General features: G+C 34.7%; 1 protein-coding gene and 1 long non-coding RNA gene across 10 annotated transcripts in view; one reads left to right on the top strand and one right to left on the bottom strand.

Annotated features, from left to right (window-relative positions):
* Positions 1–1,309: 1,309 nt before the first annotated feature.
* LOC143247707 (uncharacterized) lies at positions 1,310–7,588 on the bottom strand. The gene is made up of 7 exons (XM_076496123.1): positions 7,377–7,588; positions 6,229–6,332; positions 6,001–6,096; positions 5,651–5,761; positions 4,002–4,061; positions 3,553–3,759; positions 1,310–1,662 (listed from the first exon to the last, which is right to left on the bottom strand). The coding sequence occupies exons 2-7, from the start codon at positions 6,281–6,283 to the stop codon at positions 1,487–1,489; spliced, it is 705 nt and encodes a 234-aa protein (XP_076352238.1). The 5' UTR covers positions 6,284–6,332; positions 7,377–7,588; the 3' UTR covers positions 1,310–1,486.
* A 3,063-nt stretch (positions 7,589–10,651) lies between these two features.
* Positions 10,652–14,846, top strand: part of LOC143247710 (uncharacterized) — a 53,576-nt gene continuing 49,381 nt past the window's right edge. For all 9 annotated transcript variants that reach the window (XR_013026680.1, XR_013026678.1, XR_013026673.1 and 6 more), the window contains exon 1: positions 10,652–10,836. This is a non-coding gene — a long non-coding RNA (uncharacterized LOC143247710). The remainder of the gene's footprint in view (positions 10,837–14,846) is intronic.

The raw sequence follows: 14,846 nt of genomic DNA on the forward strand, positions 1-14,846 counted from the left end.
TACAAGTATACACACCTATATCTCAGGTTGTCCACTACATTCATACTTACAAGTATACACACCTATATCTCGGTTTTCCACTCCATTCATACTTACAAGGTATACACACCTATATCTCGGTTGTCCATACATTCATGCTTACAAGTAAATACACCTATATCTCAGTTGTCCACTCCATTCATACTTACAAGTATACACACCTATATCTCAGTTGTCCACTACATTCATACTTACAGTTATACACACCTATATCTCAGTTGTCCACTCCATTCATACTTACAAGTATACACACCTATATCTCAGTTGTCCACTACATTCATACTTACAAGAAAACACACCTATATCTCAGTTGTCCACTACATTCATACTTACAAGTATACACACCTGTGTCTCAGTTTTCCATACATTCATACTTACAAGTATACACACCTATATCTCAGTTGTCCACTCCATTCATACTTACAAGTATACACACCTATATCTCAGTTGTCCACTCCATTCATACTTACAAGTATACACACCTACATCTCAGTTGTCCACTCCATTCATACTTACAAGTATACACACCTATATCTCAGTTGTCCACTCCATTAACACTTTATTTATTCAATGTATTTTAATACGTAGTATTAGTTTACGTGTTTTGTGTATTATAATACATATGCCAATGGATTTTATTTCGAAGATTCAACTTACGTTTTTTATATTTCGCTGTGGTGTCTGTCTTATTTCTTGTTGGTTCTCGTAGCTCAAACAAAATATTAAATTCTGTGTCGATTAGCGATAGGAGGCTCATGAATATCCGTACACAAAACATTCGTTTATAAGATAAACAAACACGCTTAGAGTTTATAATTAATGGTACCACTAGTTGACGAAGGAAGTGTTGGTAACTAACAGAACAGTGACTTGTAGAAGACAGAAGATGGATCTGAAACTTTGACATGCTTCTGACAAGCAGAAGTCAAGACAAATATGGAGAAAAACATCCGGATTTTCTGTGATTTTAATTTTTATTGGAAACGCTAGGCCTGTAATACTTGGATTCCTACTACACACAACAATTTCTTCAAAGACGATCTTCGAAATTAAACTAACGACATCAGGTATATCGGAGTTAATGTTTTTGATATTTTTATTATTTGGTTAATTCGACACAAAACAGACGTCTTTATTCATTCTATATTTTCAATGCTAGCTTTCTTTATTTTTTCAAAGAACGTGTTCACCTTCTGGTGGGTTTAATTGAGCCAATGTTATGAGTCATGACAAGTGAACAGTATTTGACAATAAAAACAATAACAGCCAACCCAGTGTTATATTTTTATTTTAATACCATATCGCTGTCAGGTCTGTTTTGTTCTAAACAATACAATTTTTAGTTTATACAGGACAAACGTAACTCGAACCGTGACCTCCCAGAGGGTTTCAAAATTACGTTGTATATTTACTTAAAAGTGAGAATTTGTGGGCTGCAAGGAAAACACTATAACAGGAGGTTGCAACACAGCCCTATAATGCCCAGAATTATGATACCTCCCATACACATAAACCCCACATTCAACAACCAGAAGGCAAAATTGTAAAGGATCGGATGGCAGAAGGCACTTTTTTCTTTTGGATCTGAAGAAGGTTTATTACTCCCAAACACCCAGACGCATCCTAAAGGATAAACAGAATTAGTTAATAATACATGTGACCCAACACTCACCCTCCAAACAGGCAAATTATAAAGTGTAGCTTTCACTTTTTAAAACATCTAGATGAAGCCTTGTGACACATTATTGAACTCAGTATTGTGACACATTGTTAACTTTAAAACAACTAAATAAGGTTTTGTGACACATTACTTAACTCAATATTGTGACACATTGTTAACTTTAAAACAACTTGGTAAAGTTTTGTGACACATTATTGAACTCAATATTGTAACACATTGTTAAATTTAAAACAACTAGATAAAGCTTTGTGACACATTATTTAACTCAATATTATGACACATTGTTAACTTTAAAACAACAAAATAAAGTTTTATGACATTATTTAATAATTGTTGTAACACGTTAACTTTAAAAACAACAAAATACGGTTTCGTGACACTTTGTTTAACACAAGTGTTGTAACCAATGTTAATTTTAAAATAACTAGGTAAAGTTTCGTGACACAATATTAACCTTATGTGTCACTTACCTAAACGCAACACGATCAGTTTTTGTTTCATAGTTTCACGTAATGACACAAAATGCTTGCCATCACACAGTCGTTTGTAACTTTTCACCGATAGATTGCAGCACCAACATGCACGCGACGATGTAGTTTCAGGTACACAACACTTTGTATTAGGAAATGTTAACAAAAATCGTAAAAAGTTGAGACACTTACTAAAGCCAGTGTTCAAATTAGGATTTGAGACCATATTTGAACAGATCTCGTAGAGTGCTTTTTAAAAGGCCCGGCATAGCCTAGCTCGTAAGGCGTGCGACTCGTAATTCGCGGGTTCGCGCTCGCGTCGCGCTAAACATGCTCGCCCTTTCAGCCATGGTGGTATATAATGTGACGGTCAATCCCACTATTCGTTGGTAAAAGAGTAGCCCAAGAGTTGGCGGTGGGTGGTGATGACTAGTTGCCTTCCCTCTTGTCTTACACTGCTAACTTAGGGACGGCTAGCACAGATAGCCCTCGAGTAGCTTTGTGCGAAATTTCCAAACAAACAAACAAGCTTTTTAAAAACGTAATTTTACAAATTTTTATCCAATAAACGATGTAACAAATGAATCCCCTGTCACAAGTGTTTCTGAATGAATACAGATAAACCTTGAGAGTCCTAAATACACTTCTTACGGTGGTGAGAGGACACTTAAGGAGTTTTTTTTTTTTTTTAGAATATCCATTGGAATGTAAACAGTGATTCAAGTTTAAGTTTATGGTTGCAGTTAAGCCTTTTAAGAGCTAGAAAGGTTGAAACTTTGCCATATATTTGAATTTGTTTTTAGAAAACACCAAATATGTAATAATGTCATTCTGGGATTTTTTTTATGTTTAAGAAGTTGCGTTTTTTGTTGTTGTTTGTGTGCATGTGTGTGAAAGACTGTTAAGAAAGGACAATAAGATGATAACAATCCTAAAAATAAGTGAACGACGTAAACGTAGTGAGCAGCAGATTCGAACTGTTTTATGTGTTGGTTGCTGTGGTCTGCATGTGTGGTCGTAGAAACCACTTCTTTTATGATAATTTAACTTCCAAATGTCTAGTTTAACACTGGGCACAGCATGGCTAGCTGGTTAGAGCGCTAGAGTCGTAATCTGAGAGTCGTGGGTTCGAATTCCCATCACACTAAACCCTTTCAGCCGTGATGGCGTTATAATGTAATGAGCAATTACACTATTCGTTGGTCGAAGAATAGTCATAGTGCTAAGTTCAGAAAACAAACAGTATTTTCATGTTGAACTTTGAGGATAAACACACACACAACAGAAAGTATCACAGAACATTTAAATGTGTAACATGAAACTCGATTCGCTAAATATCATGTTTTAGCAAACATCAAGTACCTGCAATAAACCATCCGAATGCCAAGAAGTTCAGCAAAGTTGTAACACTCCCAATGACAGTGACCCCTGTTGGCTTAACTGGATCGCTAATTCGTTTTAATCTGTCCAGAACAATCATCAGATTGCTTATCACCAATAGGGATCCACTAACGATAAGCATGACGGGAATGTGTGCCTCAAGGGGACAGTCGTTTATATATTTAGTTCCTAGGAAAAGATATATATGTCTGTATATGTCATGCATACATCCATACACTTTACACCAAGACTTTTAATTAAAATCATGAATAAATCTTGCCAGTGAAAAACAAAATATGTCTACTCAAAAGTATAAATTAATGTAAAACGCTAAGCCGAGTAAATCAGTAATAATTTAGGTATATCATCTTATAAAGCAAGTAATGTTCTTGGTTTTGTTATTATATTTTTTACGTGATTCTTTAACTTACCGATAATGATCATGGAAAGTGGAACTCCAAGAGTAAAAAGTAAAAATATCGTCCAAATAACTGTTGAAAGAAATAAAGTTTATATTATATGCATGATGTAATTTGATTTCAACTGAACTTGTTATTAAATCAGTTAACTTTAAGAACTGCAAAGTTGCCTTCAAAAACAAACAAATACGGTTACAAAATGTATATATTAAAACAGAGAAACTTGTGTTGTCAAGACTACACTAAGTGTAGGATTAGGTTTCATGAACGTAGGTTTAGGTGTCCAAATGAAAAAAAAAGAATGTATTTGAAAACAAAAATGTAGAATTAGGCTTAATATACACAGTTTGTTTGAGAATCAGGGAAAAAAGTAGTCTAAAACAAAGTGCAAAATTAGGCTTAACTAAAAAAAAACAAAGTGCGAGATTAGGTTTAAAGAACATAGGTTTCGATGTCCAAACAAAAAAAAATATGTTGTTAAAAACAAAGGGCGAGATTAGGCTTAACTAAAAAACAAAGTTCGAGATTAGGCTTAACTAAAAAACAAAGTTCGAGATTAGGTTTGACTGACATCGTTTAGGTATCAGAATCATGAAAAGGAAGTAGTCTAAAAACCAGGAAAAGAATGTACTTAAAACCCATAAAGTACAATATTAGGCTGAAATAAAACAGTTTATGTATAAGAATCGGGATATGAATGTAGTAAAAAATCAGGCTTAACTAACAAAATTAAAACAGAGAAAGGTATGCAGGTAAAGATACATGAAATACATGTGTTGGCTCAGAGTCGCAAGATTTCTGTGTAAGAGATAATTTAATGAAATAGTCTTGCAAATACGTAGCAAATAATTCATTTATCATATTAGCATCTTAATCTTAGCTATACTTATATTTAATCATATCAATAAACTGAAAATAACGCAACATTGGTGAAGTTAAACAGAATGTACGTTATGTACAAGTGTTCAAAACATATTTCTTTGGAACTTAGATAAGGGAAAGAATGGAGTTAAAAACACTCACAAAGGGTCCCCCGCTAGTACAGCGGTAAGGATTTACAACGCTAAAATCAGGGGCTCGGTTCCCATCAGTGGACTCAGCAGATAGCCCGAGGTGGCTTTGCTATAAGAAAACACCCATACACAAAGTTCATAATTAGGCTTAACTAAGGATGTATGTTAAAACTGGGAGACAAATGCTACAGTTCAACTTTCAGCTGTAGAAATGATACAAACATGAAATTTAATCCCACTACTCGATTTAAAGAGTTACACAAAGTAGTTGAAAGTTAGGAACAGCTGCTACTCCCACCCACCCCCAATAGCACATCGTTATGTCTGCGGACTAACACCGCTAAAAACCGGGTTTCGGTACTATGGTGGGCGGAGCACAGATAGCCTATTGTGTAGCTTTGGGCTTAATTCTAAACAAACAAACAATTTGAAATGTCCAATTCATTTGAACCTATTGTTTTCTCAGTGCAAAGAAAGATAATGGCCTGGCTGCACCCTATTCTTTGTGGGGAATCGAACCTTGGATTTTTAGTGGTATCTGTAAAATTACCACTCATTCACCGGGGGGAGGAACTCCTTTGAACCTATGACGTCATGCGGCTATCAGAGGTCAAAAGTAACATCGTTATTCTATAGGTAAGGACTTACTGGAACTGAAAATCATATTGAAAAACTGCCTCACGAAGTCCACCTTTCCTGAAGAATTTTCCTTTAGTTTCCGCATTTCATAGATCACGTGTTTGTAGATCGGTGGTTTGTCTGAAACCGCAAACGGACACTCAAATTAGCAAACGTAAAATTACGAAGATATTAAAAATATTTTATTGGCAAGTGCAACTTGAATAAGCAAAATTAACCAAACCCAGTATTACTTTATCTAACAGAGACATTTTCTGTTCACAGTCGATGCAAATGAAAATGTAACTTAAAATAACAAATTAAAATAATTTTAAACTACACATGACTATATCGTTAAATTTCCAACACCCAAGACTTACTTTTTTGGGGAGACTCGTAATTTGGTGGGACATTAGATGTGCTGCCGTAGTCGTTAGATGGCGCGGCATTAGTTGTTTTTATCTTTTCGAGATCTTCCCTAATGATAAAAAAAGAGTCATATATATTTGTTATTGTAATTCATATTTACATCTAATATTAATAACTATCACCTATTCACTGTACATTCAACTTTATTCTGGTTAAAACATATAATAAGTGGTATTATACCATTTCAGCAGAGCCAAGGAGATCCTCTCTGCTTGCGTTTATAGGTTTTTCCATCGTTGATCATACAGAAGAATAAATAAAGCTGGTACAGTCAACAAAATTCCTGTAAAAAGATAAAGAAAAAAGTCAGTGCTGACATCTAACTGTTCATCTCATTACAGTCTGGCCCGGCATGGCCTAGCGCGTAAGGCGTGTGACTCGTAATCCGAGGGTCGCGGGTTCGCGCCCGCGTCGCGCTAAACATGATCGCCCTCCCAGCCGTGGGGGTGTATAATGTGACGGTCCATCCCACTATTCGTTGGTAAAGAGTAGCCCAAGAGTTGGCGGTGGGTGGTGATGACTAGCTGCCTTCCCTCTAGTCTTACACTGCTAAATTAGGGACGGCTAGCACAGATAGCCCTCGAGTAGCTTTGTGCGAAATTCCCAAAACAAACAAACATTACAGTCTAAGAAGCTTTCACTTGATCAGCTAGCAGCTCTACCTGTATTTTGTTTATTCAACCAGGATATTACGTAACAATTATAGTGAACCGTTTCTCTGCGTAATTTTTAAGTTATTGAGAAAACTATTATGTTATTTTCGGAACACGAGGATTTTAAAAATATATTAATACAATTGGAACCGCGTTTTGTTAAGTTATACTGTTATTAGTTGGCCCACCGATTTTCCTCTAAAAACTCGTGATTCTCGAACTAAAAAAAAAAAACAAAACGTTTGGGAATCACTGCTTTGGCCTCTCAGTTTTAAATTGGGACAACTTACAGAGATGCTCCTTTACTGAGGGCTCTGTATGAATATCTGAAATGAACAAATTACATCTGAGCACGTTCGTACACGTTTCCTGGTATGTTTTTTGTTTATTATACCCTCATTTATTCGATAACCATAAATAATAATAAAAATAGAACGCACACGTAAATGGGTGACAACAGCGACGCAAGAGAGCGTTGTTGAACGTAGCAATGTCTAATTGACGAATGAATGCAAAAGATTGTCTGTGCAGTTGATGCCCTTGGTATATGTCACAGTGAGACCTCTGGCGGTTTCTAGGCTTATGTATATAAAGTAATTTTAAAGAGGGGTGAGCAAATAAACCTCGAAACGTCTTCAACACAACGAGTTGTTTTAATAATTGAAGTTGCTTACCTTTACAACAGAATGGTCACATTCTCTGGTTGATTGAGAGAATACTTGAATTCCAACTAAGCCTTAACTGTGCGGAAACAGGAAATAGGTAACTGTATGCACAACGTTCCACGTGTCTCTTCCCGGAACCTCAGAAAGTCGGGTAGTGCGGAACAATTCTTAGATCAAAAGAACCACAATAGATTCTGACGTCCACTAGTCGCCTTTTTTGTGGTCTGTTTGTTCAAATATACGAAACAAGCTGGTGATATTTCAGTCTGTATAGAGCGCATGCGCACAAAACTGCCTTTTAGTGTCACAATTTTTCCAACTTGTAGTTATTTTGTGCGCAGTTTTCCCCCTTTGTTTTGTTTATACGTCAATATTCATTCCAGTTCGTGGCTTCTCATTGTTTAAGAGCTCTTTGTAAATTAGCTGCCTTTACTTCATTTTGAAAATAACTTTTATGTATAATTGCAATTTGTTGTATAAGTTTTTCTTCATGCATCGTCCAAATACTCATAGTATCCTATCAAACTCATGGCAAATTTTATGACGGCCCGGCATGGCCAGGTGGGTTAAGGCGTTCGACTTGTAATCTGAGGGTGGCGGGTTCGAATCCCCGTCGCACCAAACATGCTCGCCCTTTCAGTTGTAGAGGCGAGATAATATGACGGTCAATCCCACTATTCGTTGGTAAAAGAGTAGCTCAAGAGTTGGCGATAGGTAGTGTTGACTAGCTGCCTTTTCTCTAGTCTTACACTGCTAACTTAGGAACGGCTAGCGCAGATAGCCCTCGTGTAGCTTTGCGCGAAATTTAAAAAAAAATGTGTTAAACGGTATTTTTCTTGAAGTTATTGTTGAATTTCTCACAAAGCTAAGCCCCCCGCTAGTACAGTGGTATGTCTCCGGATTTACAACGCTAAAATCAGGGGTTCGATTCCCCTCGGTGGGCTGAGCAGATAGCCCTATGTGGCTTTGCTATAAGAAAAACACACACAAACGCAAAGCTAAAAAGAGATATTTGTGTCAGCCCTAACTTTGAAATAATACTTTACAGGGAAAATATGTAGTAATTTCCACTAACTGGCTCCCGAGGGGCCCAACGATATCTCTGCGGACTACAGCGCTAGAAACAGGATTTCGATACCTTTGGTAGCAAACCACATACATCTCATTGTATAGCCTTGTGTTTAATTTCCACTCCCTCCCCTGTGGTACAGCGGTATGTCTGTGGACTTACAATGATAGAAACTGAGTTTCGATACGCCTAGTGGGAGGAGCACAGATGGTCCATTGTGTAGCTTTGTGGTTAACTTGAAACAAACAAATCGCTTACCGCCAATTCTTGGGTTACTCTAATCGAATAGCCTGGATCGTGATTTTTTATTTTCTTTTTTTACGTCAATTAACAGAATGCCAATCACAGATCTTCTGATCCGCAGTCCGACACATTAACTATCACCAGGTGGCGCATTCGATATACCAAACGATCAGTTAAGTTCTGACTATAATAATTTTAATTAATGTTTGATTTCTATTTTTAAGAATATCTTTCATTTTTTATCCAAAAAAAAATTATAAGGTTGTTTAATTGAAAGTTTGCGGGAATATTTCAAAGGTTTAAGGTTTTTAATTGAATAAAAAATATTCTTAAATAATCTGCACAGTTGACTATTTTGAGGACGTGTATAAAATAACAGAAAGAAGACGGAAAACATTAACCGAATATTTATAAAAAATCAGTGCAATAGATACGTAATTCTAAGCAATTAATATTAAATACTGATCAGATCAAACAATCTGCGTGAAACTCAACTCTTTAATCACCAACACAAATTAAATACACTGTTGAATATCCTTACTGTTTCTGATATTTTCAGCAGTAAACCCAGTAATATCTCACAAGATTTGGTCAGCAAAAGATGCCCCCCAATGGCATAGCGGTATGTTTGCAAACTCATGTCTCTAGAAACCGGGTTTCGATACCCGTGGTGGGCAGAGCACAAATAGCTCATTCAGCAGAGGATATTCAGGTTACTCCTAAGTCCGTAATCCGTGAGGCCTGGCATGGCTAGATGGTTATGGACCTTAGTTCTCAATCTGAGGGTCGCGGATTCTAATCTCCGTCTCACCAAAAATGCTTGCACTTTTAGCCATGGGAGCATTATTATGTTACAGTCAATCCCACTGAGGCCGCAAAGTTGTATATGCACCCCGAGTTTGGAGTTTGTAGATTTAGAGATGTGGCCATGCCGAAGGAACAGACACACGGAGAGATAGAGACATTCGCACTTATATATGTCTGTATAATACTAACTTGTGCGTTTATTTAAAATGAGAATACTGTTTTAATAAATACATAGTTTATCCACTAATTTATGGTGATATAGATAACTATAAATTTTTATTGTTTTTTTTTTATATTCACACCAAAGAATGATTTTTGTAATAACAAAATACAAGACGTTGGACACTTTCGACTGTATAACTGAATAGTTTAAACATATTCAAGTTAAATGAATAAGTTTATATTAATACAAACATAAACCCCATCTCTAGAAGATGTAAATCGAAAACAAGAAACTGAAGACAATTTCCCATTTGGTATTTTACTTCATATGGGATGGAAATAATTAACTGTTGAAGATTCATAAGTTTAACTATTACTGATGGCATCAGATACAGTAAATGTAGTGTTAAATTGTCGTATACGTTCTGTTTTACTTTTGGACCCGGCATGGCCAAGCGTGTTAAGGCGTTCGACTCGTAATCCGAGGGTCGCGGGTTCGAATCCCGGTCACACAAAACATGCTCGCCCTTTCAGCCGTGGGGGCGTTATAATGTGACGGTCAATTCCACTATTCGTTGGTAAAAGAGTAGCCCAAGAGTAGGCAGTGGGTGATGATGACTAGCTGCCTTCCCTCTAGTCTTCCACTGCTAAATTAGGGACGGCTAGCGCAGATAACCCTCGAGTAGCTTTGCGCGAAATTCGAAACAAACAAACAAACTGTTTTACTTTTATCTTATATCACAAAATTTAGCGTGCAATAAAACGAACTTTTGTTTTTTCTATTATAATTAGTTTTCGGGGGAAGTTTCATTTCAATAAATATAATTTAAATTATATTTAATTTATATTGATATTTAATTAAGGTTATATTTTTATAATTGATATGAATCGCCTAATAACTTTTTTATGTTTTGGTTTGTGTTTTTCATGAGTATTTTATAAATATTATAATTATTTAATTTTTCAAAATTAATTTAATGAAATTGAAGAAAGGCTTGTTTAGAGCATATTTTCAAATCCAAGTTTCGGTTGCTTATTTTGTGACGGAAATATTTCAATCCCCGGCTTACTTGATTAAAGAGAAAAGAATTAAAGTTTTGTTGCAAATGAGTACGAATATCAAAAGTTTCTTAAAACAAATAATAAAGTTTTATTTCCCTGAACTTACAAAAAAGATCTTTCGTTCAAGTAAGTAAATTCGACTTCTTATTTTGAGTAATTTAGTTGTCACGTTAGTGTTAAACTTAGGCTTACGTTAGCTAAGACTAGTTAAAGTTCGTTAAGCGAAAATGTAATGTCAAAGTTTGAGCAGAATAATTTAGTTGTATGAGTGTTCAGGCTATTTGTTAATATCAATTATTCAACTAATTAATACTAATTAAGTTGTGTTGAGAAGAGAGATAAATTATAGATGTTTTTTTCGTCACTAATTGACAAGTTCTTCACCGGGATTCAATTGGAAATGCATGTTTCAAATTCGTCTGTTTTCGCGCTTAGATAAGGTTTGGAGTTTATTAATTCGTGCTGAATTTGAAACTCAAAGTCAGGACATATTTTTATTATTATGTTTTTAGTATACTCTTAGAAACAAGTCATTCTTTTCAGGTTAAAGAAGTGAAGCCAGTTAGACACACAAAATCATTACAGAATAATTGGTATTAATAATTAGGTTTGTATTTACGTATACAAGTTAGTATTACTTCTAATACCAGTAATAACTGTTACCACGAGTAATAGACTACTGAGTACGAACGTTTTTAGAATTAAATAATAAATTCACAGAAATTCAAAACAATTTTACTTAATTTAAACAAATAATAAATCATCTAATTTAGACTTGTATCAACTGTAAATGTTAGTCAAAAGTTTCAACAAAAATCAGTGTACAGTAGCATGTTTTCATGGTGTAGGTAAAGCTTTCATCAGCACTTTGGTACAACGGGTTTTATGGACCAAGTGTAACAATTGCTGGGTAATTTTCATTAATTCTCCAACTTTCTGAAAGTATAAAAATTAGGGCAAGCATGGTAAGTACCTTTTTAGAACTTTGTTTCTGAGGTATGGTGTACCGTGAAGTAGTTACCTCCACCGTGTATATTAAGCATGTCAGTGGCACACATACCATTATAGTTAGCTCAACCTTGTATATCAAGCATGTCAGTGGCACACATACCATTATAGTTAGCTCCACCTTGTATATCAAGCATGTCAGTAGCATACATACCATTATAGTTAGCTCCACCTTGTATATCAAGCATGTCAGTAGCATACATACCATTATAGTTAACTCCACCTTGTATATCAAGCATGTCAGTTGCATATTATTATTGTTAGCTCCACCTTGTATATCAAGCATGTCAGTAGCACACATACCATTATAGTTACCTCCACCTTGTATATCAAGCATGTCAGTAGCAAATTATTATTGTTAGCTCCACCTTGTATATCAAGTATGTCAGTAACATAGCATTATTGTTTTTAATGAAAATACTGTATGTGTATACAATAGTGCAATGTGACTATACAGAACTGTTGACAACCAATAAATGTGTATACAATAATGCAATGTGACTATACAGAACTGTTGACAACCAATAAATGTGTATACAATAATGCAATGTGACTATACAGAACTGTTGACAACTAATAAATGTGTATACAATAGTGCAATGTGACTATACAGAACTGTTGACAACTAATAAATGTGTATACAATAGTGCAATGTGACTATACAGAACTGTTGACAACCAATAAATGTGTATACAATAGTGCAATGTGACTATACAGAACTGTTGACAACTACTAAATGTGTATACAATAGTGCAATGTGACTATACAGAACTGTTGACAACCAATAAATGTGTATACAATAGTGCAATGTGACTATACAGAACTGTTGACAACCAATAAATGTGTATACAATATTGCAATGTGACTATACAGAACTGTTGACAACCAATAAATGTGTATACAATAGTGCAATGTGACTATACAGAACTGTTGACAACCAATAAATGTGTATACAATAGTGCAATGTGACTATACAGAACTGTTGACAACCAATAAATGTGTATACAATAGTGAAATGTGACTATACAGAACTGTTGACAACCAATAAATGTGTATACAATAGTGCAATGTGACTATACAGAGCTGTTGACAACCAATAAATGTGTATACAATAGTGCAATGTGACTATACAGAACTGTTGACAACTAATAAGTGTGTATACAATAGTGCAATGTGACTATACAGAACTGTTGACAACTACTAAATGTGTATACAATAGTGCAATGTGACTATACAGAACTGTTGACAACCAATAAATGTGTATACAATAATGCAATGTGACTATACAGAACTGTTGACAACTAATAAATGTGTATACAATAGTGCAATGTGACTATACAGAACTGTTGACAACTAATAAATGTGTATACAATAGTGCAATGTGACTATACAGAACTGTTGACAACCAATAAATGTGTATACAATATTGCAATGTGACTATACAGAACTGTTGACAACCAATAAATGTGTATACAATAGTGCAATGTGACTATACAGAACTGTTGACAACTACTAAATGTGTATACAATAGTGCAATGTGACTATACAGAACTGTTGACAACCAATAAATGTGTATACAATAGTGCAATGTGACTATACAGAACTGTTGACAACTACTAAATGTGTATACAATAGTGCAATGTGACTATACAGAACTGTTGACAACTAATAAATGTGTATACAATAATGCAATGTGGCTATACAGAACTGTTGACAACTAATAATATTGCACTAACCTCAATTTTTATTAAATTCAAGTAAACATTGGTGCAAGAAATGTGTGATGAAAATAAATACACATAAATAATATACATTTGTGATGATGAGAAACCCAGTTGAAGTAAAAATGTATTCTCAAGACAGCTGGTATGGGTATTAGCACTTTAATGAAAATAAAGTAGAGAACAACGGTTTGAACTTCTCAGGTCATCTTCAGGTCGACAAAAATAATATAAAAGTTTGTCTGGAGGAAAGTAAGCTATATGGGAAACGTAGATGACAAGAGAAGTGTATGTTACCTGTAAATCGTAGATTAATGTAAGAGTATCCAGGTTTGGTGTGCTATAATGGTGTCAGATTGAACATTGTTTAATTATAAACAGTCCGTACCTCGATTCTCTACACAACTGACAAATTACCTAAACTGTCACGCACGTTGCTAGTTGGATTTCTTCAATGTTAGGTTAACTACTTCAGAATAAAATCTGAACACAAATCATCCATTCTTTGATCTGTGAGAGTTGTATATATTAACAGTAGGTTAATGTTTATTTTAACTCCCAGTAGTTGGCTAGGTAATGTTGAATGGAGTGTATTAATTGTTTAAAATCAGACTGTTTGTGTAAGGTTTAGACATTAAAACTTTCAGCATGGGTTCGATCCCTGGGACTACTGACACCAAAACCATAGTTTTTGTTCACTAACTTTTAAATTTGTAAGTGTAAGTTTGTGAACTTTGGCAGCTTGTCCGTAAATGTTGCATTGTTTTCATGTGCAAAATACAAGATTTTTTAAATTAACTCTTCACATTTGTTTAGCAATGTTTTCTCTTGCCTTATTATCTTATGCATATGTCTTTCCCAACATGTATAGTAATATTTATTTTAAGATTAAAAGTACTTTTATGCACCAGAAAAATTTCAAATTTTATATGAAAAATTACCAAATGTTTTTTTAGGAAAAAACTGTGTTTATTTTATCTGTTCTTTTCAATAACAAGTCTCTTGTCCACATGTAATCTGTTTGATCATGTACTCACCATAAAAAAAATCAGAAAATAAATATAAGTTATGCCTATTTTAATTTGGAATTACTACAAATTATATAAGAAAATATAAATGTTTAGACTAAATAGCATAAATCTTAAAACAATATATTATTATTTTTATTACATTGCTTTTCAGCCATTGGTGGCTTAGATGTAAGTTACACTGATGCAGTGCATGTGTGCTCATGTTCCTCTATTGAGTGCTGTAAAATTACCTTTTTCTTTTTGGCTTTAGTCTGTACAAAGTGACCTGTCTTGTTTCAGTGTACTGAGCTTTTAATTGGTTATTCATAAGTCACATATAGAAGTAAGTATATGCATAAGGGACTGTTTCCAAAAATGGAAAGAGATTAGTTGAACC

The sequence above is a fragment of the Tachypleus tridentatus genome, chromosome 3, assembly GCF_004210375.1.
Source record: "Tachypleus tridentatus isolate NWPU-2018 chromosome 3, ASM421037v1, whole genome shotgun sequence".
Taxonomy (NCBI): domain Eukaryota; kingdom Metazoa; phylum Arthropoda; class Merostomata; order Xiphosura; family Limulidae; genus Tachypleus; species Tachypleus tridentatus.